The 27,419-nt window shown below is 44.0% G+C and overlaps 1 protein-coding gene across 2 annotated transcripts in view; it reads left to right on the forward strand.

Annotated features, from left to right (window-relative positions):
- dachd (dachshund d) overlaps window positions 1-27,419 on the forward strand; it is a 79,864-nt gene that overhangs the window by 46,781 nt on the left and 5,664 nt on the right. The window contains exons 4-10 of one of the 2 annotated variants that reach the window (XM_077001536.1): window positions 3,145-3,317; window positions 3,711-3,846; window positions 4,995-5,129; window positions 20,384-20,526; window positions 23,227-23,374; window positions 24,826-24,969; window positions 25,958-26,026. In XM_077001536.1, coding sequence (XP_076857651.1) covers window positions 3,145-3,317; window positions 3,711-3,846; window positions 4,995-5,129; window positions 20,384-20,526; window positions 23,227-23,374; window positions 24,826-24,969; window positions 25,958-26,026 — 948 coding nt within the window. Of the gene's footprint in view, window positions 1-3,144; window positions 3,318-3,710; window positions 3,847-4,994; window positions 5,130-20,380; window positions 20,527-23,226; window positions 23,375-24,825; window positions 24,970-25,957; window positions 26,027-27,419 lie in introns of both variants that reach the window. The other variant, XM_077001535.1, reaches the window with a different exon arrangement.

Consider the following 27,419-nt stretch of genomic DNA (forward strand, 5'->3'; position numbering starts at 1 on the left):
AACACATATAACAGGAAAAAAACTGAATCAACAAATTAATGCTCTCTGATTGGCTGCATTCCCAGTAGGGAGGGTCAGGGTAGAAGAGGTCATGTTCTCTCCTTCATAAGTGGTTTACTACTCAGTTGGGTGTCCCATGCAGTCGTGTGGTAACTCCAACGGTTAGTCAGTGTAGACCCAACTGTGCATGACTCGTAGCTTAGAAAGTCCTTCCACACCTGAGATGCCAGCGGCCTTTGTACATGCCCCAACCTCCACTGCCATCGGGGGTATGTTATAAAAACTGTACTGAATTGTAATTCACTAAACTCAGGAAAAACCTAATCAAAATGGTTCTTTAAAAAATCTAAAATGCTTTTGATTTGTGTAACATACTAATTGTTTATTTATCATTGTGTGCTTCCGAGTTAATTTAGAGAATTATTCTTGTTGGCGAGCCACTGTGAAGAGGGAATGAGAAGTGCTGTTGAGATTTAAAATCAAGCGACTTGGACACTTCATGAGACATCGAAGTTTGGAAGTTCTGCAGTTCTTTGCTTTTGAGCTCTCCTTGAAGTCCTTGGTGAAAACACTCCTAGCTCATCAGGTTTTCTTACAGTGCCTTGAATAGCCTGTTATGGCTGCAACATCTCTTAAGTATGGTGAAACATGAAAGCAGAAAAAAAGAGAGATAGAGAGAGAAGAGAGAGAGAGAAAGAGAGAGATACAGAGAAAGAGAGACAGAGAGAGCTAAATTAGACCCAGGAGAACAGTCAGCCTCTGTATGCCCGTGGTGCAGTCTCTCAGACAATACACACACAGAGCAATTCAGTCAGCACAACAGATGTCATTCACTGCGGTAAAATCATAATGAAGAGCCCAGTCACGTCAGCCCTTATTACACTTCCACCTGCATCGCTGGCGTACGCTGATTTGCTGAGATCCCGTCAGGTCTTGCTCAGGAGATCATGAAGGCACGCCACAGCTCGGCCTGTGTCTTGATGAGCTCTGAAAGGCAGACCCGGGCATGAATGCCTCGCTCAGTTTGTTAGGACACAGTGCCATATAAGTGTCCTGCAATCGCCCAGTGCGGCTTTGGGACGTTTTAATTGACGCCGGTCCTGGGAGCGGTAATTGATTCAGACTCCACGTTCAAGGAGAGCCCCTTTTACAAGTTGCTGTTTGCCCCCCCCCCCCCCCCCCACCCTCCTCTCCGATGTCCGGGAATGTGTTTTCCCAGTGAATCTACTGCCCATCTTTCTTATGGAAATCAATGGTGCTTTTCGAAGGAATGCAGTGAGACAGAAGGGGAGCCCCCCCCCCCCCCCCCCCCCCCCCATTGAAGGGGAGCCCCCCCCCTCCTTGTTTTCGCCTCTTCTGAAACTTGTGAAGGTTTCCCTCATGTATATCCACTCTCACCCTTTCACTCACTGATATTTGGTACAAAAGGCAAAGCAGATTGTTTGGTGTATTGTCCCTCTGCGTTTCTGTCCCCTTTACCTTGAGCCAAGTGACAGAAGTAAGTGTGTGTGTGTGTGTGTGTGTGTGTGTGTGTGTGTGTGTGTGTGTGTGTGTGTGTGTGTGTGTGTGTGTGAGAGAGAGAGAGAGAGAGAGAGAGAAGAGAGGAGGTGGCATGGAGCTCGATCAATTCCACGGGAGATGCTGAAGTTTTCTTTCAAGCACTTGAGTGGAGCCTTTGAATGCCGTAGACCAGAAATGTCCACGTTACTTTTGATCCCCCAGTTCAAAGTGAGGAGAGGCAGTGAGTGGGTCCTTGGTTCAGGGACACACACCAGGCTGTGACCTTATTTGTGTGCACATGTCCTTTGAAAAAGGGGGACAGTTTTGCTTCCCCCCTATTTAATCACTGTCTAAGGTGGCAGCCCACTGGCTCACACTTATACTGTATATGAACCAGCAACCCTCAAATGCCACCCTGTCTTTATAGGTTTATTCACTGGAGATTTCTTTACCATTTCTTTAATGTAAAAATGCTACCATATAGTGCTTTAATATGTATGCATGCACACACACAGCAGTCTCTTTATTAAAAATATCTAGCTTGTAGGTGTTCGATTATCGCCTTTATCCTAACTGTTACTGAGCAGCAGTGGTCAGATGTCAAAAGAACCTGCCTCAGTGGTAAAAGAACCAGCGTTAGTGTTAAAAGAACCTGTGTTAGTGTTAAAAGAACCTGCCTCAGTGGTAAAAGAACCTGCCTCAGGGTCTAAAGTACCATAGTATTAAAAGAACCTGTTCAGTGTTAAAAGAACCAGCATTAGTGTTAAAAGAACCCGTGTTAGTGTTAAAAGAACCAGCGTTAGTGTTAAAAGAACCTGCCTCAGTGTTAAAAGAACCAGCGTTAGTGTTAAAAGAACCTGCCTCAGTGTTAAAAGAACCAGCGTTAGTGTTAAAAGAACCTGCCTCAGGGTCAAAATAACCTGCGGCTGTGTCTGTCCTGTGGTCACTGGTGCAGAGTTGGTGGGTGGTTGAGACAATATGATCACGGTAACAGACACCCTCAATTATCAAAGTGTTTGAAATGAATAAATGTTTCTAATAAGGTATGTGGTGAGTACATATATAACTATACAACTATACAAGTAACTGTGCCTCTAACCTAAATACTTATAATTAGCTTGTAGCCATCTGTGGATGCATACTTATTTTTAATTAGCACTGTTTTAACTAGTTATTTCAGTAATGGCTTTCATGTCTGCCCCGTTTTACACAGAAAGAGCATTTTCAATGCATTTACTATTAATAGAAAAATATTTCCATAATTTCACATTTTTCTACACAGAGCATAATTGAGATATGTTTTTGACTTTATCAACGCTGTTATCGTTATTATTGCGATAATTACTGCATAATCGATGTAACCATATGTATATTTAACAAACTGTACAACATCGGTCTGCAGTGAAGATAATAGTTAAGAACATACTACAGGGATACACTGAATATGTAATTTTGCAAAGTGATTATTATTTTAGTGAATATTTGTTACGCAGCATCACCCACATGGAAAATTAGATTTAAATCATTCAAACGCTCGTACTTAATACCCACAGCTTAACTCTCTGCGTTTAACTACTATTTACTGATTTAATCCCAAATTCCTTTATGTGCCTGTTTAATTCCTTCATTTCTGCCCCGTTCCAGGTCTGGAACTGCCATTCATGATGATGCCCCACCCCCTGATCCCTGTCAGCCTGCCTCCTGCATCAGTCACCATGGCAATGAGTCAGATGAACCACCTCAGTACCATCGCCAATATGGCCGCCGCTGCACAGGGACAGAGTGCCCCATCCAGGATGGTGACATCAGTGATTAAGGTAACCCACGGTGATGCTCGCGCTTTGTGTCGTGCTCGTTCTCTCGTCAGCCGTGGAGAGGTGCTTGTGCTGGGAGGGTGTGGGGGAGGGGGGAGGGGGGCGCGGGGGGGGGGGGGGGGGGGGGATCGTCTGCATGATCAGTGCTTTCTCGTGCTGTAGCCAGACCACAGCGTCTCACAATAGCCTCAGCCAGGGGAGAAGGGAGGGGGGGTTCGGGAGCGGCAGGGGGAGGGAAACGGGTGGACATGGCATCCAAAGGCTACGGACGCGAGCGCTGTGTCCTGGAAGAGAGAGAGCTGTTTTTAGCCGACTGTCGTGTGGGCGTAGTGTAATGGCCGCGAGGTGTGTGTGTGTGTGTGTGTGTGTGTGTGTGTGTGTGTGTGTGGCTGGCAGGAGCGGGTTCCTGATAGTCCCTCCCCTGCTCCGTCTCTGGAAGACGGCAGGAGGCCGGGGAGCCGGCCGTCATCCCAACGAAGCACCAGTGTCTCCAGCTCTCCCGCACACACCGAGAGCTCGTCCGATAGAATCCGTACGTCTGCTCCGCGGAGCCCTCTCCTTCACTCCTCCTCTCTCCTTCACACACTCCTCCTCTCTCCTCTCCTCTCCGCTCTGCATTTAAGAGCCTACACATAAGCTAAAAATGTCCATTTTCATAAGAGACATGCACATCTCTCTTATTCTGTTGTATTTCATCAAATGGTAGACATATATATATATTTCAGCCATTTTTTTCCTCCACACTCTTCCACGTGCCGTGTGTGTATCCCTGTCCAATGATATTAAACCTGTGGTTATGTCTGCTTCTGTTTATGACTGCTGTCTTTGTGCAGAATCACTGTACACTGACAAATGCTGTTTGCTCAGCCCGTGCTTTGTTGAGGCGTAAAGACAGCTGGTCACCTTTAAAGTGTTTGCACCAGTACACGTATGCACACTCGTTGTGATGCGTTCTGCTGAAGTGCTTTGTGCTTCAACTATGTTTGTGAGTTGAAATGCTATAACCTGTGAACTCATCTCCAAAACAACCTGCTGTTACACCAGCTGACAAACTCAAGCTTTTCTAATCTGTGGTAAATTACTCTTCCATAAAATGTATTTAAAGACATTCTCACGATGTAGTGTCGATCCAGGTGTTGATTTACCGCATATGTAGCTGAGTTGGATAATCTCTCCTTCGAGTGCTGGGACAGGCCATGTCGGTATGACCTGCTTCATTACATAAGACTCATGTCTGTCAAGTGTGATTTCCTGAATCTATAGTCGAATGTCACTTCAGTCAGTGCACTCCTGTATTTGCTGTCAGTATTTCCTTCAAGAAGACATCTTGAAAGTGTTCACTCTGCTCTCCTCACTGAAGAACACCTTTGTGGTCCACTGCTGATCTTTTTTCACAGATTCAGAACTCTACCACAGCCACACTTGAAAATTGTACAGATGGTTCAATGTGCCAGACCGGCTGCTGGCAAATGGGTTTTTGACTGACTGGTGTATTGATTTGGAGATGAGGTTTACCACAAATCACAAACATAAGAAAGCCAAGGGCACGTCCACCTCCTCTGCCCAAGACATCTTTTTTTTCTGAGGCACAAATCATTATTCAACACTCGATTCTCCTGCTTGCTGCTGGCACCATTGATTGAGATGTGACTGTCGCGGATTGCGTGTGATCTCTTACAGCTGTCCACCAGAACGGCCTGTCCATGAACCAGGTTCTTCTGGGCCTGTCTCCCAGTATCCTGCCCGGGCCCAAGGAAGGCGACCTGGCCACACACGACATTGGCCACGAGGCCAAGAGAATGCACTCAGAGAAAGGTCAGTGCTCATGCATCAACAACCACGTTCATCTGCTCTCTGGTTATCAGTCCATGAGATGCCCACTAACCAGTGGGCAGGTGCTTGTAGCTCTGGATTGAAGCTCTGTCTGGATTATAGCTCTGTCTGAATTATAGCTCTGTCTGGATTGAAGCTCTGTCTGGATTGTAGCTCTGTCTGGATTGAAGCTCTGTCTGGATCTTAACATTAATTCTTACATTAGGACCTAATTTGTGATTGCTTATTATTATATTATTATTATTATTATTATTATTATTATTATTATTATTATTATTATTATTATTATTATTATGTAGCTCAATTTACTATATAATTGCCCAGTCAGAAGTATTTCAATAAACAGTATAAATAATAAATCAGTATAAATAATGAAAGCCATAGCATTATGTGTCAGGATGAAGTGAAGGCCGCCATACAACATAAAGACTATCAGAGAACGTGTCAATGGGAATTTGGTACATTCAAACTGCACATTTATGAAAAATCATGCAATCGTTTCCAGTTTCTGTATTATAAACATCTTTAAGCTACGACTTCTGCCCAGTGTCAACAAAGTCAGTTCCATTTAATAGCCCCAAAAAGGGGGCCATATATCTGAGGCTCTTGCCAGTGAACTTAATTGGTAGGTTGTTCCTTTAATGGTTTTTGTAATTCAGTGTGACTCTAGACCTCTTGAATGTAATATCAGACATCCATGGACTCGAGTGCTGAGAATGCCTGTCTGCACTTTTCCAGTCCACACAGTATTTTAAAGATTTTTTTTTTTTTATCATTTTAGATTACTATTTGCAAATGGACTTTCCTATATATTCTTAGCCAATTAAGTCCCATGCTTTCAGGGACAAGGAAAGTTAGCACTCACAACATTTTGAATTAAATACAAAATGAAGCAACTAATAGATTTGAGTATTCTCTGATGGCTAAGGCTTGGGGTGGGAAATTGTTGGTTGGGGGTGATAATGATATTAAAGCCACTGTGGAAATCAGTGGGCTGTGTGCTCCCTGATGGATTTGCCCAGAGAGGAGGCACCACACCGGCCCTTCCCACAGATAGTTCGAGCTTGTGAAGCCGAGTAATTAGCATGATTATATGAATCTACAGGTCAGGACTTAGGTGTGATGGGTGGGGAAATGGAGAGGAGGTGTTTGCGAGAGTGTGTGCGTGCGCATGTGTGCTATGTTCGCTCGTAGATTCTTTCCTCGCGCCCGCTCTCCGTCCGAGTGTTCTCACCGGATGTTCTGTCTTGTTTATGATAATATTATCATGATACCTGTCACTCCTCTCTGAATTTTGCTTGTATTATTCCCCAACAGAGACATATCAGCTTGGTGGAAGCCCCCCCCCCCCCCCCCTCCACAGAACAATTCTCTCAGCCTCTTTAGATACCAATTGAGCTAGATTGGTCTTGATTCTTTCTGACTGGGAGAAAATCCACAGTGTCTGTTTGTGTTACTATTGCATTACCATTTAGATGTTCACCATTTCTAATATGTCACACGGCTTGATTAGAATTCAGGGCTCTCTAATGCGCCAAGCAAAGGTCTCAGGCTGTGGAAAACATTTTTATAAAATAATCCATTAATGCAGAGGAGTGCAACTAAATTAGTTACCAATTTGCTGAGCATGAATTAATGAACAGAGCTTCTCCCGGCTCCCAGAGTTGTAATTTTCATAATAACCTCAGACCTTTATTTGGCAGGTTGTTTAGTTTTTTCGTTTGAAGGTTTTCATTAGTCTAATGAGGAGTGTGCAAGGGCGAGCAGTCAGCAGAATTTACATGAGGAAGCTATCATAATAAATGAGGCAATTTGAATAACACGCACAGGTTTGTGCTGCAAGATAAGAGAGAGATTGTAAGCCAGATCTGGAGGTAACCAATACATTAGAACAACTAATAACCAAAGTAATCCCAATAAAAGCCTTAAGTGAAGGGAATAAAATTAATGATAGATATATTGAACTGAAATGATATGATACATGATGCATTAGATTAATAAAATAAATGTGACCCATTGTTAAAGAGGGGACCACCGCTCAGCTTGGCTTTGTTTATGGTGGCCTCTTTTTAATTAGGGTTGTTCATCGGATCAGTTTGTTTAGACAAATGAGATTACATTCCAATGGTTTAATGGTATTTCTCCACTTGTTTGATCTTTATGGTCTTGGCAGGGCATTAAATTAATTTCATGCGTTATACTCTCAGCACAGAGCGAGGCGTTACAGTTGAGGCTTTTACGTCATCGGTATCCAGGCAGGGGTGTCTGGACAGATGACACAGAACTAACACATCATTTGCATGTTTAGAGTGCTTTCTGATCTCTCTTTATCTCTTGTTCTTTGTTGATGAAGAGAGACACTGTCTGTCTAAGTTTAAACGCGGGTTTATGAAGAAAAGAAAAAAACATATCATACAATAAAGAGTTAGCATATGGCTATGGCGGGCTCTGTGTTTGCCAGGTTGTCTTTGCCAGGAGAAGTACAAACACATTTGGTGGCACGCCACACTAAAGCAAAGTAAAAAAAGCAAACTGCTATTAGAAAGTTGGGCCTAATTGAATTGCTTCACAAAGGGAATCTGTCAGTGTTGTTTTTGACAAGCCTCTGCCTAATGAAACAGCAGGTAGTTGACAAACAAGAAAACGTGAATGGCTGTAAAGCGTTTGGCTATAAAACCGTTTTGGACATCAAACGTTTTAATATCACTCCACTCCTTGGGGGAAATGTTCATGTGGGCATATGCCCATATGGGTGGGGCTAGGGGGTTGTGGTGTGCAGATATCCGTAACCCTAGTAACAACAACCCAAAAAAAAAGTCATTTATCGATAAGAACACTATGCATGCACAAGTCTAGCATATTGATTCTAATGCTACAAAAATATTTAAGGAAGGTTTTTGAGGAGAGGTCGTAATTTCAGTAAATTTTTAGAATCCAAATAACAACAGCTAAAATCACACAGTTTTGAAGCGGCTTGGATGGGTGTACATCATTTCGCTTAACATCACAATCATTGGCGGTTACGTCAGGTGAACCACGGGGTCCTGGCAGTATCACGCTCTCCATCCAGCCACTACGACTGTACACACATCCTGCTGCAGTCTCCCGTAGGTTCTGCTCGGTGTTGCCTGAAAAGTGGGACTGCTAGAAACATCTTAAGCCTGAGGATGAAGCTCCTTTGTGCATTTATTCCAATCCTTAAATTAACCTTCAGGTCTGTAGTCAGCCTTTGTTGATAATGTAAGTTAAAAGTTTTTTTTGTGTGTGTTTTGTTTGACATAAAAATCATCAAACTCAACGAAACACACATTTGCAGCCTTTTTGCAAACTTCAAGTCAAGTCAGAGCTTTTAGAAAATATGAGAATAATAAGAGAAAATACTAAAAATATAAAGTATAATATATAATATAATGCGTAAGTATGTATATAAGCAAGTTATGCACTTGGCTTGGCTGGTCACAGGAACAAGGCAACAGGTCAGCAGGTCGCTGACCTTAAAAGAATATATAAGCTTTAGTGAATATATGAGGCTTTAGTGAACATCCATCTGCAGCTAAAACAAGACCTAGAGCATCACAACACTATCCACCAGGATCTTCTAGACCCTTGCATGAGTCAGCGTGTACCCGTTAGACCCCAATGCCTAATCATTATATTATTATTATTAGACTTACACTATGATACAATGCATAATGCGTGTATGTCTTGCCCGATGGAACGGCGTGTTGTAACAAACTGACAGCCATTAAATTGCACGTTATCCCAGATGGTTGATGATGAGTGGCCTTCAGCTTCTGTGAGTGAGGAATCTGATGACGTTGATTTGCGATAAGGCGGCGTACATGGAAGGCCATGTGAGGGTTTTATTTGGGTAAAGAAAGTTTATGTGTAAAAAAAATGTGCCATATTTTGTCAATTGTGATTTTTACACCCCAATCGAAATTTGTCCTCCGCTTTTAACCCATCTGTGCAGTCAGAACACACACACACACACACTAGTGATTACTAGGGGGCTGTGGATCACACGTGCCCAGAGCGGTGGGCAGCCCTAGCCCGGCGCCCGGGGAACAGTTGGGGTTAGGTGCCTTGCTCAAGGGCACCTCAGTCATGGCCTTAGGTCTGGGAATCGAACCCATGACCCTCCGGTCACAAGACCAGTTCCCTAACTGCCAGGCCATGACTGCCCCTGACAGTGAACATGAAAATTGCACAGTGATAAGAAATAGACGTAAGTTGCAAGAAAACAAGAACTGCAATCATTTCACCCAATTAGGAAAAGAAGATGTTATGAGTAAATTAGTTTCAGTGAAGATTATCTTAATGGTTTGCGTGTATGTCTCCTGCAACATGATCTTACAGCCGCAAAGATCGTAAGAACTCAAACGGGCCTTTAAAATTAGTGGATTTAAGGGTTTTTATGACTTCGTGCGTTTGAAATGCAACAAAAGTTTTATCTCTTGTTATTTCCTGCGTATTTTTGCGCAGTCCAGTTGGTCAACCCGTCTGCTATTGTGACTCGTTTTCCAGATCAGTGTTGCATTCACGTTATTCAACTGACTAAACGACTCGAGGCTCATCACCAGCCCATTGTGGCGAAGCAAAGGGCCGCTTTACTGTAAGCCAGCCCCTCTATTGACGGCTCATTGTGTCTTGGGTTGCGCAGGAACTGGGGCATACATTCACTCTCAGCATTCAGCCTTAAATGTGCAGTGAATAATCACATTTGATTCGTCCAAGCTGACAGGCTCTGGGATGCAGTTGTATGAATGATGGGACGTGGCAGGGGCAGTATCACTTAGATAATTTGCCAGCTGGTCAGTGAATGGCGAAGCATGTGTTAGCCATTAAATTATTTCATCAAAAGGGGTGGGGGGGGGGAAGCGTTCCTCAAGAACATCAAAAGACATGGAATAAAAGTTTATTTTTTTCCTCTCAACCTGTTTTAAAAGCTGAAATCAAAGTGGAGATGCAAGATGACGGCATGATAGAGCAATGAAGTGTGCAATTAAAAAGAATTCTCATGCTTTGCAATCATGCCAGGAGTTCTGTTCAGCGTGTATCCTGTGGGCAATTATTTCAGATTGCACTTGGATGGTATCAGACTTGAATTTGTTTCAGGCTTTTGTAATGAATTAGACGGATACAAGTGTAGAGTACAAATAAGGAAAGTCTGCACAATTTAAAGCAGTATAACTATGCAAACTCCTTACCAATACCTCACTCTTAACCAGAGTGACTCACTAAGGTGTTTTATGGTCTTCTCGTAAATGATTGATCCTTAATGCAGGTGCACACAGGCCCGGCAGTGATGCTGCCACTGAGATGAGTCACTGTGAGAGTCGGTGTCGAGGGGTCCTGTGGTGGTTCCGTCCTTGGGATCAAGCTTCATTCCCTTTACAGTGGAAATTTCTGAAGCAATTTTATTTTGCATGAAATTATCATAATATTTGTCACCATTTCAGTGACACATTGTGTACTTTGCTGGCATTTCTCGATTGCATCTCGACAACTGCAGCGCCACTGTGCAAAAAATCAAAGTAACACACGAGGAACTGAATTTAAACCTTTTATGAGTGCAATATTGAAAATACTTTCATAAATGTAGTTCTGTATACAGGAACATGGTCACATCGTGAAAATGCAGGGCGTGTTAATATCTAGTTACATTTTTATAATAAAATAATTAAAGGTTAATTTCCTTGCTAGTGTTATTCTTGCTTGATGAAATTTTGCAGTATCTGGCCAATTGCCAGAGTATAAGTTGGAGTGACTGGTTGGCTGATAAATTGATTGATTGATTCAACGTGCTTTTAGAAAAAATATAGCAATTTTCAGTCTAGTAGTTTATGTAAAATGTCCGATGTCACGAAAAAAGTCAGTTGTTCACTGGTAGTTTCCCTGAGCGAGTATGAATCGATCGCGGTGCACGTGTCTCCCACTTGGCCGTCGGTTGTTGGCTTTTGTCTTTCTGGTGTCCTTGCCACTCTGGTTTAAGAAGAAAAAAAAAAACAGCGGACGGAGGCGTGTGCTGACTCCGCCAACTTCTGCTAAAGACAAAAGCCTGGATCATTAGCCATGAGGAGGTGAAATGGGACTTGGCAGACAATTGAGGTTTATGATCAAACAGCACGTCAGTGTGTCCTGTCCAAATGAAAGGGTGCAAAAAAAAAAAGAATTCAATGGAGGATCAATCAAATTTTGCGAGCGGTATGACAAATAGTGCTGATGATGCAGGCTGCAAATGCCCCCAGGACCCCACGGCCCGTTTGGATGGGGCCTGTTTGCTCTCCTTCTCGAATGCTCCACTGCATGACACCACTGACTGCTAATCACATTTCAGCAAGAAAAAAAAACGTTGCTTTTAGGAACGTTGAAAAGAAAGAGGTTCTTTTTAATTTTTGAAATGCCTCAAAAGTGACAGAATGCCTTCTCCTGCCAAGATGTGAGGCTTGGTTAGGGGGATAAATATGCTGTGGTCAGCTAAGTGTATCTAGTGAGCGGAGAGGCAAATTTAATAATGTATTATCATTCACTGGCGAAGGTGAAATCTCCTTGTCCATCACAGCGCGCTGGGTTGCTTCAGGTTACCCTTCATTTCACGAGCGTGTTATGGAACCGTTTGCGTTGGCGTGAAGGTATGCTGTCTATTCCTGTGTAGTCTATTCTTCCTCTCCCTTTGTGAGTCATGCATTTCCGTGCTGCTTATTAGCAAATTAGCTTTTGTCTGAAGGCTTCTTTTTTTTCTTAGCAGAAGGTTGAATCACAATGTGTTTTTCCCCCCTTTTTTAATTCTATATGTGGCACGGACACCTCCTCCTTGTGAATTCTCAATACGCATATGCGCACTGCTGTGAACAAATTCACCCTCTTGCCCTTGGGCAGGTGAAATGTAACAATTAGCAACCCCAATTCGGTTTTGTCGCTAATTTGTGATTCCAAATAAAACACAGTGTAGCAACTGTCACAAAGTGGTTAGGTCGACCCTGGTTTTGATTCTCCTTTATAGTTTAGGCCCAGTGAGCCTTACTAGATCCGTTTGTCCGATTCCAGGCCTCTAATATGTAAACAGCTTGCCAGACGTGGCAAACATGCCAAGATACAATTTTACCAAGATAAACAATTGCAAATTTCCACAACAGCAACTCTTGTTTACAGACTGCAAGAACACTGGTTCTTGTACAACCATCTGATGGCCTATTAAAGTGTAGCACTGCCAGGCACTCACTCTAATAGAGCTCCCTTATCATACTGCCAAGTTGTAGCTGACTTGCGGACATGGTGAGTCAAACCTTTAAATTTTGACTCTACTGTAATTATAGTCGGATACTTAAAGCTTTTATATCCTTTCACTGTGAAGTAAATCAGTCCTAATAAAAGAGAATAGGGGTGGAGAAAAACCGCTGGAAGACTAATTCTCCGCTCTCTTATGGCTGCGCTCGTTTGAAAGCCTGCCTAAGTATTCCAGTCACCTTGACTTTGCGGCAGCAGAGGCCCGAGAGAAGCTGTTGCTTATCCCACCCAACCCCGGCCTGTCAATTAGGTGTTTAAAAATTAATCTCTTTAACTGGAAATACCACGCCAGCTTTCTTCCATCTGTAAATGGAGTGTTATTAATTCCAGCAGCGCAAAGCCAGTGTTATGAATAATGTTATCAAAACAGATTTCCACACGCTTAGCACATCAACCCGCTTAAAAAAAAAAAAAAAACCCTAAGTATTTTTATAACTGTGAACCAGGCGCCAATGGATTTGCATCCATTTCCACACGCTTGCCTATGTTCGCGAGAGAGGAAGGGAGTCTGACTCAGGTCTCGTACGTCCTTTAAAAAGTTTACACTTCCATTCCTTTCCTGTCTTTCATCTCTGCTTTCACGAGCGGTGCAGTACATTGAGCCTGGATTAGCGCCAGTCTGAACCGACGCCCGAACACAACACCCTCATTCCTCATTCCCTGCAATGACATCACGGAGTGATAACACGAGTATATGACGTAACACGTGGACTCGTCTTCAGCGATCTGACTGCTTCCTTTACGTCATTGTCGTGGTTGGGGGGGGGGGGGGTATTTTTCTCTTTCTCTCCTGTTTGAATTTGTAATGCATGTCATTGTGTACAGAGGGGCACTGACACTACCAGATATTATTTATCGGGAGTAGGTTGAGCAAGATTCCGTCTTGAAAGGATCAGACTGATTTACTAATTTATTAGCCGTTAATGTAACACAACTGGAGAATTCTAAATGTTATAAAATATGCACATTTCAAAAGCATATTATAAAGTCATTGAAAATTCAGGGTGTGACCGTGTCAGGAGAAGCGGTAGTCATGCAATAACCAGCAGTATGTCCAGAGAAACGGCGGCAGGTAGAGGTACAGCAGAGATGGGTGATAGTTAGCTAACGAAAAACAGTTCGGAACTGCAGCACCTTATTACTTCTTTGACGCCCTGTCCTAGTCTAGAACTACTGGAATTTCGTGGACCCAAAACCAGAGATTACCCATTGCTAAGATGGAGATCATGTCCCGTGTTCTAGAGAGTTTTGTGTTGCTCAGCGTACATGCTCGGCAGTTCTCGCGGCATCCATATCTCAGAGTTCTCGGTCATTACGTCTTCCGCTTAAATGTTAAGTTTGCGACACAAACCATAATTCATAGCTTGTATGTCCTTAATCACTGACATTCTCAAATTTATACATAAGAACTCCGAAAAGGACGAACCTTGAATGCATTTGCTTTTCAAATACTCGGGCCAGTTAATTCGCGAACCTCCTTCTGTCTTTTTAATCAGGTTACCCAAGGTTACACAAACCTCTCTGGCGGGCCCTCTATCTATCGTCAATGGGCCGTCTGCTTATAACACGACGGCTGTCGGCGCGTGGCAGTGCGCCTGTCTCGTGAGCGCTCCATTTCACGTGCGCATGTCTCGCGGAGCACTCCGTTTCACGTGCGCCTGTCTCACGGAGCACTCCGTTTCACGTGCGCCCTCACGGAAACAAATGTGGCGGACGTTTTTTTTTTTAATGCAGTCATCACAGGCAGTCGAGCCTTTAATCCTCAGCGGTCCGGTAATGACATCCCTCTCTGCATTTATTACATGGAAGTGCAGGAAGGAAAAAAAAGAAAGAAAAAGAAGAAAAAAACGCTGACTTTGAACAAATGGACGCTTTGACCTTTATGCAATAAATATGACATGGTCGTATGAAGATATCTTCTTCAGCTCAGATGTGCAGAACAGCATCTGAGAAGTTACGTTTTGTCACAGTTTTTAAGCGGTCGGCAGTCGCTTATGGTAGTTCCTCACGTGTAACGAATATCGAGGCAGATGGTCATAACACTAGTATGTTTGTACAATGAGGCCACGTGTCTGCATTACGACGATCGGAGAGCGGGGCCCTCCGACTGCACTTTTGGGTCGTGTCTGAAAGGATTCCCAGTAATGGCCGCATCTGTGCATTCGTTCCGGACCGCGCATGACAGTTAAGGATGTGTGAATTCCTTCCTCCCCTTCGACTTCCCACCTGGCCGCTATCTTCGGCGTGGCCTTGAGAATACGTTTCGGTTTATTAAGGCAAAGCAACGGACTCATTATTTCAAAAAGAGGGGAGTGGAGTGACGCACGGAATCGGTTATTAATGGCGCGGCCCAGCCACGGGGCAGCTGAAATTTAATGATATCCTACGTGAAAATATGAGGGTGTCACTTTCCCAAAAGTCATGCGAAATGTCAGCGTTTTAAGGTCCTGGTGCTAATTTTATGCCCGTGCACAGTAATGTTTGGGAGCGCATTTAGGAAACACGGCCCAGTGCCTGTGCTGATTACCCCCCCTCACCTTCCCTCCGCACTCAAATGGGTTTGTGCAGCAAGCGATTTAATCTGTAAGCGCAGAGAACATTGGGCCAGGCAGAGAAAGACAGGAAAGCGAAACCCAGTCCTTGCATGCCTTAGAGATAAAGCTCTCCAAGCCAAATGTTACCTGGTAATCCGGCAGCGGCTGACTAACACTTGACTTTGACTCTCAGCAGGAATTTAGTAATGTCTCATTTTCATCTCGGAACTAAAGAGCAGAAAAGAGCGGAGCATGCGTGAGTAAGAGAGGGAGCTGTCTTCTCCTGCCATGACACGGCTTCCAGTACAACCCCATTTTGTCTCTGCCATCATTCCGGCCATGTGCGGCACATGTGCACGGTGAAGTCATTCCGAAAGAATTTGCCCAGTATGGATCATTGCACATCTTTTCTCACTTTGAGATACTTGCGTATACATGTACACATAATCCTCCTGAAGTTCTGCGCAGAATAAACTCTTATATTCCATACTGTTTACACTTAGGCATGCTCAAACATAACTTAAAAAAATAACACTAAAGAAATCATGATATAAAATACCGTAGTCAAGCTTCGCTTAGGTGAATAAAAAGTGTTTGCTGTAAAAGGGTGATTGCAGCAGAGATGCAAGGAGAAATAGACCTGGAGATGAGTTTCTTTGTAGTGCAATGTTGTCTCCATTTATGAGACTGAAAGGTCATAACCACTCCCCCGCAAGGCGGCAACTTTTTCAAGCCCATTGGCAGGTCAAATAAAATGTAATTGTCTGCTGAAAACAGCAGCCGCCTTTGCCGAGAGGGAACTGACATGCTCCAGGTTTTAGCATTCTATTCTCCTGCTGCGAGGAACACAGGTTTGCAAGGACACAGGCTTCACCTGTCAATATATCACAGTGACTGGCCGGGCCAGCCAAATGCTGCCACGCTCTCTCTCCTCTCTCTCTCGTTCTTTTTTCCCTCTCTTCCCCCTCTCCCCCCACTCCTCTGTCGTTCTCTCTTCCAGCTCACTTATTTCTCTCTCTCTCTCTCTCTCTCTCTCTCTCTCTCCCTCCCTCCCTCCTTCCCTCTCTGCCTCTCCTCCGGCTCAGTGCCTTCATAGTAGGAATCAGCTGAAATGTCCGCTGGGACCTCAATTCAAACAGCGCAACTCCAAACATATGGCAGATTTTCAGCTCCCAAGGTCAATTAAAGCTATTTATTGAGAGAATGTTGCAAAATTTCCCAAGGTTTTCTCTCGATTTATCGTGGAATGTCGTGCCTATCATATTAAAAATCAGGTGAGCGCTTTCTCCTCCCCTTGTTGTGACTTTCCATCAAAGATATCAAAGAGCGTCAAGAGGGGTTTGAGATGTATTCTATCTTCTGTTATCGTATGCATCTCTCTTTCTCTTTCTCTTTGGCATGGCTAAGTCCAAGTGCTGCTCACAATATAAGTCTAATAACATGTAAATTGGAGATAAGCCTAGATCCCTCCAAGTGATATTTTTTTACATTCATAGTTTGTCAAGTCAATTCCTAAGCCCCTGTTTTAGCAGCAGAACACATAAAGACTGAGAAAATTAACTGGAAAGGTGATTTATCACTGCAAGCATACTGTCAAGGACTCCTACTGCTGCCACGGGAGGGAGTGTGTGTGTGTGTGTGTGTGTGTGTGTGTGTGTGAGTGTGAGCACACGAACATGTGCATGTCTGCATGAGCGCATGTCGTTTTAAATTATGGCATTTCATTCGGAATGCGTTGTATTTACAGCGTCCTGGTTTTATTTGTGACTCCTATTATCCTGCAAAACAGTTGTGCATGAAATGTTATTTGTGACACGGCTGACCCAAAAGGATTTCATGAGGGGTTTCTGCGGCGGGCAGCGCCGCGCTCGGACCCGTCACAGCTGCTGTTGGCAGCCCCGGCGGAGAAATATCACCTGGAAGGTGTAGCTTCCCCCTGCAGCCTCTTCCAACACGCTGGCGTCTGCTGCTGTAATTAAGTCCCAGTCAATGATTCTGGACTGACGGTGGGAAATAAACAGCCAGGCGTGAGCCAAAACCGAAGTGCACAAAGCAAGGAGTGAATTAAGAGAATCCTCAAAAAGGCAGTAGCACTCAAGAGCAGCTACTGAGAGTGCAGTGTTGGGGGTTTGGGGGGGTGGGGAGGGGGGGCATGTCTTAGTATATTAGCAGCAATATGCAGTGCCAGTGTATTGGTCCAGGTTCTCAGATGGTATTTGAAGAGTAATTCAGGAGCAAATGCACGCTTCCCTGTACGAAATCACGCGAGGCGGCCTGCGATCCAGCATCGTGTGTGCCGAGACTCCCGAGCAGAAGTTGGTTAAAGCGATGATGTATGATTAATGCCAAGTCGAAATATGGGACAACGGTGGCTGCAAACCAACTGCAATGCTTCCGACATCCAAATCTCCCCTATTGTTTCTCGTCTGCAGAACTCTGTCTCTCTCGCTTTCTCTCTGTAAACTTGGCGTTTGTTGTATCAACGCCATGGGACACGCCAGAGCAGAGAATAAAATCCTCTCAGACACTTTGTGATCTAATAATGATATCTGATAGATTTTTCTCCGCCACTAATCCACTCACCTCTTTATCTACACACACGCACATACACAAAATAATAACAAGCTGTCTAGTGACGGTGATGACCTATTTGAAAAGTGGACTTTTGATTTTTTATTTATGAAATTAAATTACTAGCAAATGTTTATCCATTAGGCAGCCATCCATTGTCAGTAATGAACTGGAGTGGATGGGAGATTTGGGGAGCGGCTGTGGGGGGGGGGGGGGGGGGGGGTCTCTCCTCAAACCCACCCCCCCCTCCTCCTCCCGTCTCCTCGTCTTCTCACAGCCTAAATTATGAAGCCCTCGATCTGGCGTCTGAGCCTCAACCGTTGGTTTGCCTGACGTTTCCAGGGCATTTGCAGATGCTTGAAATAATCTCTAATGTTTTTGCTCAATCTGCTCTGGAGATGGATGAAATAAATACTTTAAACTAATTAATGTAAGACCAGCTGTTACCAAGCCTTGGCTGGCGTTAGTGAATATTGATGGGAGTTGAGAGGCTCCTCCGGTCTCGCCGTGTTTGTGCATGATTTAGAGGGCCATGCAAACACGTATTAATTCTGTATGAGAGGCCTGCTGTGGAAGGGGCTGGCAGATTGTCTGACTTTCGAAGCGGGTTTTTTTAGAATCGACATTAATAAACGGGATAAACAAGATGGTTCCGGCGCCAGCGCGGCCAGACCCGGACTCGGCCGGCCTGAGTTTGCGGCCTCCGTGCTCTGGCTCTCCACTGCTTCAGACGCAGAGGTGCTTGATGCGTGTCTGAAGAAGTCCGCAAGGGTGATTGGCGGCTCAGGGCACCGTGTGGCGATGGTGTCATTGCTGGGCTCTGTGGATGGCAATAGCTGTGTGTGTGTGTGTGTGTGTGTGTGTGTGTGTGTGTGTGTGTGTGTGTGTGTGTGTGTGTGTGTGTGTGTTTAGGGCAGGCTGGGGGGGTTGATGATAGCTCCTCTGTGCACATGTCTAAGACAGAGCTAGAGAGAGAGAGAGAGAGAGAGAGAGAGAGAGAGAGATGGATGTAGAGTTATGATGGTATGCGCGACAGATGGCAGAGGTCTGACCTCATGGACGTGATGAATGGTGGGTGATGTCATCAGGCCTCCAGCCTCAGAAGAAGTGCGTTTCCTGCTCCTGAGCCAGCCGCACCCTGCTTTACATCACATTACATACATGACATCTGCTTAATGTCCACGCTCAGATTTATGCCCATTCAGATGCTGCCACTAGGGCCTAAAAAGGCTCTGATGGATCTTTTCTGCAATTCTGCAATAAGATAAATGGTCCTTTATCTTACTATGGACTTTTACTGTCTTTAAGGACTGTAAAATGGCTGTCCAATCAGAACTAAAAGATAGGATTTTTTATTTTTTTTTATATGATACTGTTAGAGCTGTAAGATTGTTTGATTCCTAGTAAAGGTGGTGCCATGACTGCATATGCTGCAGTGCACAGTATGTGTTCTCTGTTCAGGTAATTCAGTAATAGACAAGGCATTATTACCCCTGGGGCAATATAGTTGGTCCATTTCTGTGCTGAAAACAGTATTCTCTGCTACAGTGTACACCTATATATATTTTATTAAGTTCATTAAAACATGTAAAAGGTCTTAGTTTGGCTCTACAATAAAGCCAATCATCAAGGAGTTTGTTGCAATCCTGTTACTAAAATTGTATGTTTTTTTCCACTGGGGCTGCCTTGCTTAAATAGATGTGGCTTTAGTAGTCATGGCTTTAGTAGGCGTGGCTTTAAGTGGGTGTGGCTTTAGTAGGCATGGCTTTAGTAGGTGTGGATTTAATAGATGTGGCTTTAGTGGGTGTGGCTTTTGTAGGCATGGCTTTAGTGGGTGTGGCTTTAGTAGGTGTGGATTTAATAGGTGTGGCTTTAGTGGGTGTGGCTTTTGTAGGCATGGCTTTAATAGGTGTGGCTTTAGTGGGTGTGGCCTTAGTGAGTGTGGCTTTAGTGGGTGTGGCCCACACTGAGCTGCAGCAGATGTCCGTACTGCTCTCCTCAATGCTAGTCCCCGTGCATGTCCATCCACCAACGGCTTTCTGATGGACGTTAGCCGCCCCCCTTTTTAGCTCAGTGCTTCAGCCAAACCTTTCGGTGGAAGACCTGCCAGTGGGCCAGTCACAGATGTTTACCTCCTCTGTAAAAACCTGTTTTAAGTCGCCTGCGATTCCAGTCTGATAACATCTGCCCCCGGTCATATTGATTTTCACCCACAGATTCTTTCAGAGGATTAGATCCATTCAGCCGAGCTGGCGTTGCCGCTTGTGCCAGAGGGTGTTGCCCTCACGCTGAAGGACAGTAAACGAAGGTTTGCCACCTTGTGCCATATTGTCTTTGTTGTGGAGCAAGGGGCCCTTGGTGATTAAGGCCGGCCATATGCATCTGACTGACTGCGGCCTCTTCATAGAAGAGGCTCGGAGGGCCATATGGCCTGGGCAGACTTCGATCCCTAACATATCTACACCCACACCGTTACCAGGCATGCACGGCACAGCCGTAACACCACCGTGAAAGAGTGGTGCGGTTCTGTTCATGAATCTCATTCCATTCATGTGATTAGAAGCTCTCGAGCATTGCTAACAGCCACACATACAGTAGCATCAATAATAGGGTTTATTCACATGACAGTGACAGAATGGGCTATCAGTCATTTCCAGCTGATTGGGCATGCTTGTATAGATGTTAATGTGATTTTCGCACAAACAAAATCTGTGTATAAACACCAATCCCAGAAAAAAAGAGAATGATTTATTCCATGCTACAGTGTTGCGACTGACACGTAATCTGTTCCCTAACTGCAGTTATGCTGAGTGTGTGTGTCTCGTGCTTTGCCACCAGAAGAACCCCCCATGTGCACTCCTACAGCGAGGGACAGCTACGAGAGGTTGTCACTGGCCAGTCAGGCGTTACCTCCTGGGTTCCCTTCACCTTTCTTGTTTCCTGATGGTCTGTCGTCAATAGAGACCCTCCTGACCAATATTCAGGTGAGTTCTTGATGTATTACCAGTAGATTACCTACAGACAGCTCATGGATGGTAGGTCTGAATTTTCTACCAATGGTAATTCTTTGAATTGATTCTTTTGCTTAAAGTCATGCAAGAAAAATTTGTCTTGTGATCAGCTGTCCTCTTTACTAAGCAAATGTAAAAAAAAAACAACATAAGAAATCATGGTGTGTTTTGCAGAGTAGTTTGAGAGCAGTGATGGCTAAGTTACCTTGAAAAAGTAATCCGATTACTGATTACTGATTACTCCTTTTAAAAGTAACTTAGTTACATTACTGATTACTTGATGTTAAAAGTAACTACGTCAGATTACAAGTTACTTTAGTAGTTACATTCAGCAGCAAAATTAATTTTTCAAATACTCACTTTATTGGAAGTGCATTTTTAACAGTAACAATGTATTGAAGCAGGTTCAGAAACTGCTTAATCCAAAAGTTTGCGTTATCAAACTTTATTGATAATGCAACTCTGACGCGCAAAGGCAACTCCCCCCAGTGTCACTTAAAGGGCAAGACTCGCTGTGAGGAGTAGTAGTCGCTACAGTAATCTGACATTACGTTTGTGTAGCTGCGCGGTATTATTTGTAAATAAATTAATTAATTTGTAAACGTAATACAAGCGAACTGTTCAGTCAGACAGCTTGTGAAACGAAATACCATTACAATTTCAAGCATTTTAAATTAGGCGACGTTAGTCAAAATTCCAGCACTTTTCAAACGTGGAACACAAAGCAACATTAAAATTGGTCAGGTAAATGTTCCTTCCCCTGTTTTTGAGAGGTATTTTTTAAAAAGTGGTAAGATTAAAGTAATGCAGTACTAAGTAACGCGTTACTGACATCACTGTTTGAGAGATACAGCAACACATCCTGCCCCACAGTCTTGCTGTGCGATGTTTTGGTTTAGTGGTGACATGTTTATGTCGGCACTGTTCAGACATGGTTACACCCTTACATTTCACCAAAGCAGCACTCAGTTCTTGATTGCTGTCTCGTGTGAGTCACTAGTTTAGAAATGCTTCTTTACTGCGGCTGTGCAGGAAGCAAAGTCAGTCTGTGTTGACTAACGTTGAAAGACTTTGGAAGAAATGAAAAACAGCTGATAAGGATGACTTGAACTTCAATGAGAAGAAAACATCATTAAATGTATATTAAATTACTACGTTTTTTTTTTCAAAGCCCTTGCATGAGACAGCACTTCCTGCTTTTAAAACATAGAAAAGCATGACGGCTCTGCTTCAGTGAATCTCAAACATCTGGTCTGTAATGATATCATATCTTAGCCATCCACCAGGTACTGTAGCAAAGCTTTACATGGGCATTACCTCAGTCATGTCAGATCACACGCTTGTCTTATTTAGACTTACCCCTGATCGAAGAAGGCAAAATAACCACTGTGAAAATTTATGGTACACTCAAACACTCACACAGTTGACCTGTTGCTCATATAAAATTAAGTGTTGTCACTGAAAGCAGACTGGTAGCTCTTAAAGAAAGAGCTAAGTGATGGCATGTGTATCAGTATAGTTGTTCTCAATCTTTTTTCTTAGCATCTATTATCCACAGGACTCTAATGAGTAGTCTGACACGCTGGTTTATGTGTTGTGTGTGTGTGTGTGTGTGTATAGGCATTACACAGATACGCAGTTACACGTAATGGCCTCTATTAGCTCCAAGCGAATGTGCTGTCAAACTGTCCAGGTGTGTGTTACTGAGCACCACTCCACGGGTTACGCCGGTGTAAATGAACCGGACTCCACCCGCAAAGCTCTTCCCGTACGTCCCCCTGTGTCCCCCCATGTCCCCGTCTCCCCGTCTGCAGCCGAGAAAAAACACAGAATAAGCACATCGCATCCGGCCCGTTGCGCCCGTTGTACTCTCGATCGCCACCGACGGCAGCGCGCACATGAAAGCGAGCCTGAAAGATGAATGGGACTGATTAGCGTGTCCTGTGCGGCTAATGATGGGAGTCCGGCGGAGGGAGCGGCGCTGCTCCTGTGATAGGGACATCAGAGACGCGCTGCCCCTGCTGGTCGCGCCCGTAATTAGCCCAAGCGCACGGGCCGCGCGGATCCGCCCAAGTTTAGTTAGTCATCTTTAATCATGATTCCGGGGTAACGTTTTGATTGAGCGCTCGTATACAAATCAACAAAAGTGATCCAAGCAGAAAATTGAGATAAAGCAACTTAGTCTAAATTGGGGTCATGAGAAGGAACAATTAGTATGATATAGCCCATTGCATCTGCCTTAATTGCATGTGTGTTGGGCAATAATTGTTTTGAAATGGTCACAGCGCCATCAGAGCTGCAAATACACAACTAGTTATATAAGTGCTAGTGAGAAGCCCGGGTAATGTTTCTGACACCTTGCCCTGGTCCTTTCTAACCATAGAAATCAATGTGATGGCGAGAACGCCCCCTCTCTGTTTGATTCTTATGACCATGAGGGTTCATACAAACCAGAGAGGCTGCTTGATTTCACTCTTGCATTTCAACTAATTACTGCACTGTGACTGTAAGAGTGAAAACTCCAATGGCTACACTTAAAACTGCCACTGCAGTCAGAACCCTTTATCAGAACTTTTGTGTATTGCTTAGCCACTGCTGTTTACACGTGAAGTTGCTTCTAGTGTGGTCACTATGCAGTGTGAATTTTAAGGCGTGTCCCTGGTCCTTCTGTAGGGTCTGCTGAAGGTGGCCATCGACAACGCCCGCGCCCAGGAGAAGCAGGTCCAGCTGGAGAAGACGGAGTTGAAGATGGAGTTGTTCAGGGAGAGAGAACTCCGAGAGACACTGGAGAAGCAATTGGCTGTGGAGCAGAAGAACAGAGGTACACACACACACACACACACACACACACACACGCACACGCACACACACAGACATATTATTAATTATCCTCTGAACAGTGTATTTTTTATGATGTCTCCAGGCAAAAATGGGTAAATATAGAAGTTGTCACTGTGATCATCAATATGTAAAAGTAGACCATGGCTGTTCTCTGTCAGCAGTCAGACAGTTCCGCCATTTAATAGCAAATCTAGGCTCAATCGTAGTGTATCCTCAACCCTGTCTGACCTGCTTCATTATAATGAAGCGTTTTAGCATACACACTTTTCATGGAGTACTGTCTGTCCCACATGCACTGACTGGGCTGGAACTGAGCCGCAGCTGGGAGCTGTGTATTCTCTCATAGCCTTTAACCATCACGCAGTTAGCGAAAGGAGTTTTTCGATATTGCACGCACACCACATTTCCCCCACATCCAGTAGTATACCAGCGGCGATGAAACAGTTTAAGGAATAGAGCAATTTGAACGTGATTCAGCTTCTGAAGTGGGCTAACGTGTCAGGATGAAAGCGTACACACAGAGCCCATGCACGGCCTCGGTGCCCGGCGCTTCGGCTGGGCACAGCTGGAAAGACAGAATCCTGCAGCAGGACACACGGTCATATAACAGTCAAGAAATGAGCACACATTGATTTTCTGTGCTGAAGGGCTTGTGAGCATATTTTATATTAAGGTAATTATAAATACATATGCTGTAAATGATCCAAATGGTAAATGTTTCTAAATGTAGAGCAGAATTTCTCAAGGGAAAGTGATGATTGGTCTGTAGATTGCTCATAGTTGAACTAATAAATTACAATCATCTTTGATAATAAAAACACCCCTTACATTTTACATCGCCCCTAGTTACACTCTCTGCTTTGTTCTCATCCACTATATTAGTGCACATAAGTTTAAATATATTTGATATTCATATAAATGATTTATAGTCTTTGTACACAAAAAGTGTCACCAATTGGTCTAAATCCTCATGTTCTATGCATTCGGTGCGCGTAATGAAGCGAATGTGGTTTAATAAAGCGGTTCCTCACCAGGATGTGTGAGTTGGTGCCCTGCAGGCCCAGACTGCTTTATATTCAGCTGACTCCTCCCCTTCCTTCTTTTGAGTAAGTTTTGTTGAACCTCGTCCCACTGGCACTTTAACCTGGGTTAATCCAGGTTATCGCTGGCCCAATTATTTTGCTAATGACACAGTCCATTTTCGTTGAACAAGAGCCACACACCCCCCCTCCCCCCCCAACTTTCGATGAGCAGTGGGGAACATACCCAGAATACCAAGTCGCTCCTCCACCAGTTATTAATTTCAGACTCCTTTGCTCATTCTGTCCAAGTGGTTGATTGGGACTGCTTTGTGTGTGTGTGTGTGTGTGTGTGTGTGTGTGTGTGTGTGTGTGTGTGTGTGTGTGTGTGCGTGCGTGCGTGTGTCTTCAGCGATAATTCAGAAGCGCCTGAAGAAGGAGAAGAAAGCCAAGAGGAAACTGCAGGAGGCGCTAGAGTACGAGTGTAAGCGACGGGAGCAGGCAGAGCAGTCGCTCAAGCAGACCTCGCCCACCGAGAGCCTCCGCTCCCTCAACGGTGAGCCGCGTGTGTGCGACGCGCGCCCGGATTGGCCGGCCGTGCGCCATCACAGTTCAAGAGCGGATCGTGGCTAATGAGCAGCTGGTTTAAGCTAGAGGAAGAAAGCATGTTACTGGAGGCCTCAGTAATGAAGCGTAATCAGGGTGACATGCCCAATCACAGCTCCGTTTAGCCTATTAGCCTAGTTTAGTCTGACATTTGATTTGAGCGGGAAGCTGTTAACTGTCAATTTGTACTTTTTGACTTTCAGACAACTATCCATATTTGACATATGAGTAATGTTGGACTGGTTAGGGAGACGTATAACGGGCTGCGTCCACAAAGAAGTAGAAGACATGAAAAAAGTAAAAAAAATCCCTAATGTAAATCATCTGGGCGCATTTATAAATACATTCAGACATCCCTACTTCTATATGCTATCCATATCTATATAATATTCTAGAATATTCTGGATTTTTTAAGGGAGGAGAGCCTTCATAATAGAATAACAAAGGTGCTCTGGGTAAAGCAAACGCTTTTTCTGCTGCATAAACAATCGACACATTTGACCCAAATCTGAGTTGTTCAGATGTGATTGAGGGCTCGCTGTCAAAATCCCATCTGAGGATTGATTTGGGTTTGTACTCGAGATGCAAAAGCACAAGTCACCAAGACTCCAGTACAACCCCAAGCCATGTGTACTGAGGCCAGCAATTTATGTACCATATAATGCTCACATTGGAATGAAGAAGTAGAAATATGGCATCTGTGATGTCCAGGTTTGGGCTAGCGTGTGCCGACGACCTGGGGCCCACGACCTGGGGCCCTGGTCTGCATTCGTTTTGTCCCTCACCTCATCAGGGGTTTGAGCCCCAGTCGTGCTACGTGCCGCCGCCGTTCGTACCTGCCTCCATCAATCATGCGAAACGATGTAAAAAAAACCCCTTGCCTAATTAAGCGCAGATGCTATGGATGTTTAATCGTCATTATCCTTTCATTTTGCCAGACTCGTTGACCCAGGAGATAGAGACTGACCGCAGCAGTGGCAGAACAGATGCTGAAAGGACAATACAAGGTACATGTTTTTTGAGGAGACTATAAATCTCGCTGCAGCCCGACAATATGAGGCTTAGTTTCAGCCTGCTGTTCCAGCATGCAGCTCACCATCTGGGCCACAGAACTCACAGTTCAGTATGAAGGTCAAGATCACTGGGACTCACCAACACTTCATTGTTAAAAAGTTAAATGGGCTTCTCTAGCAAACGCTGGACGTCCACGGCCGTCAGGAAAGAAGGCAACTCGTTGTTCATTCTTAACAGAGGAGACCAGAAACGAATGATGCTGGTTTCATCTCCTGTGCCCTTTTTCTGTGTTGGTTTATGGTGGGGGAGAAGGGGGGGGGCGGGGGGATAACTCTTTTAATTACAAATGAGCAACTGGAGATTTTTAATAGTGTCTTGTAAAAGGAAACTTTATTTCACTGATTTTATTTATTTATGTATATAAATTAGACAGTTCGTTTTAATATCACATTACAAACAAAGGTAGTTTACTGAATAATTTTACATTAGTTACATATGGAGACTTATTTGAGGCATCAACAGAATCTCTAAATGTCCTCAAGGAGCCTGAAGAACACACACTTTAATTTCTGTCCATACCAGCTAAACAAAAGAAATCCTTAAAGCCCAGTGTAAAGGTTATTAGGGAGGCCTCTCTCGCCTCCCAGTGTTTCAGGCGACAGATAAGATGGACCTCTCAGCTGTTGACAGCACATTGCCAAAATCTCTGATACATATGTCAGAAGTTCATATTGACTTTGAGTTCCACGCCCGTATTAAGCTGTATCTTTAATCTTGTAGCTGGAGGTACAGCAATAACAGGGTTCGCTCACTGAGGTCCACCCTTTGTGTGCTTTGGGTCCTGCTATACCAAAGGTAGCCACTGGGGGCAGCAGCTGAACAGTGTGTGTCAAGCACAGAACTTGGTTACTTTTGTAAAATGAATAAAGTCTAGAGATTCTGAGGTAGTTGAATGGTCCTGACAAGCAAACATTTGTTCAGATTTTCCGTTTCCCTCAGTAATGGTAGATCAGCCAATCATGGCCGGTGACCAAATTATTATTTAGCTTTACACTTGAGCTATAACATGACTAACAAATAATAGCACTATTATTATATGGCATCATTATTACATATTTGTTAGCATCATAAACTACTTACTGAGATGTGACTTCATAAAATGGCAGAATAAGACCACAATTGAATGTTAAAGATGGCAAATTATTAGCTAAGAGAAAATGTGATTCCAAATTCAAGATTGTGCCATTTTCTTTAATTCAGTTTTATAAATAACAGTGCCCTACAGGGTGAAACACTACACAAGCAAGTCATTTTGAGATTACTTCACTACAACTTTGTTTTAACTACATTGCTTGAGGCGTGCACTAAAATTAGCCTTTTTACATA

The sequence above is a fragment of the Brachyhypopomus gauderio genome, chromosome 4 (genome assembly GCF_052324685.1).
Source record: "Brachyhypopomus gauderio isolate BG-103 chromosome 4, BGAUD_0.2, whole genome shotgun sequence".
Taxonomy (NCBI): Eukaryota; Metazoa; Chordata; class Actinopteri; order Gymnotiformes; family Hypopomidae; genus Brachyhypopomus; species Brachyhypopomus gauderio.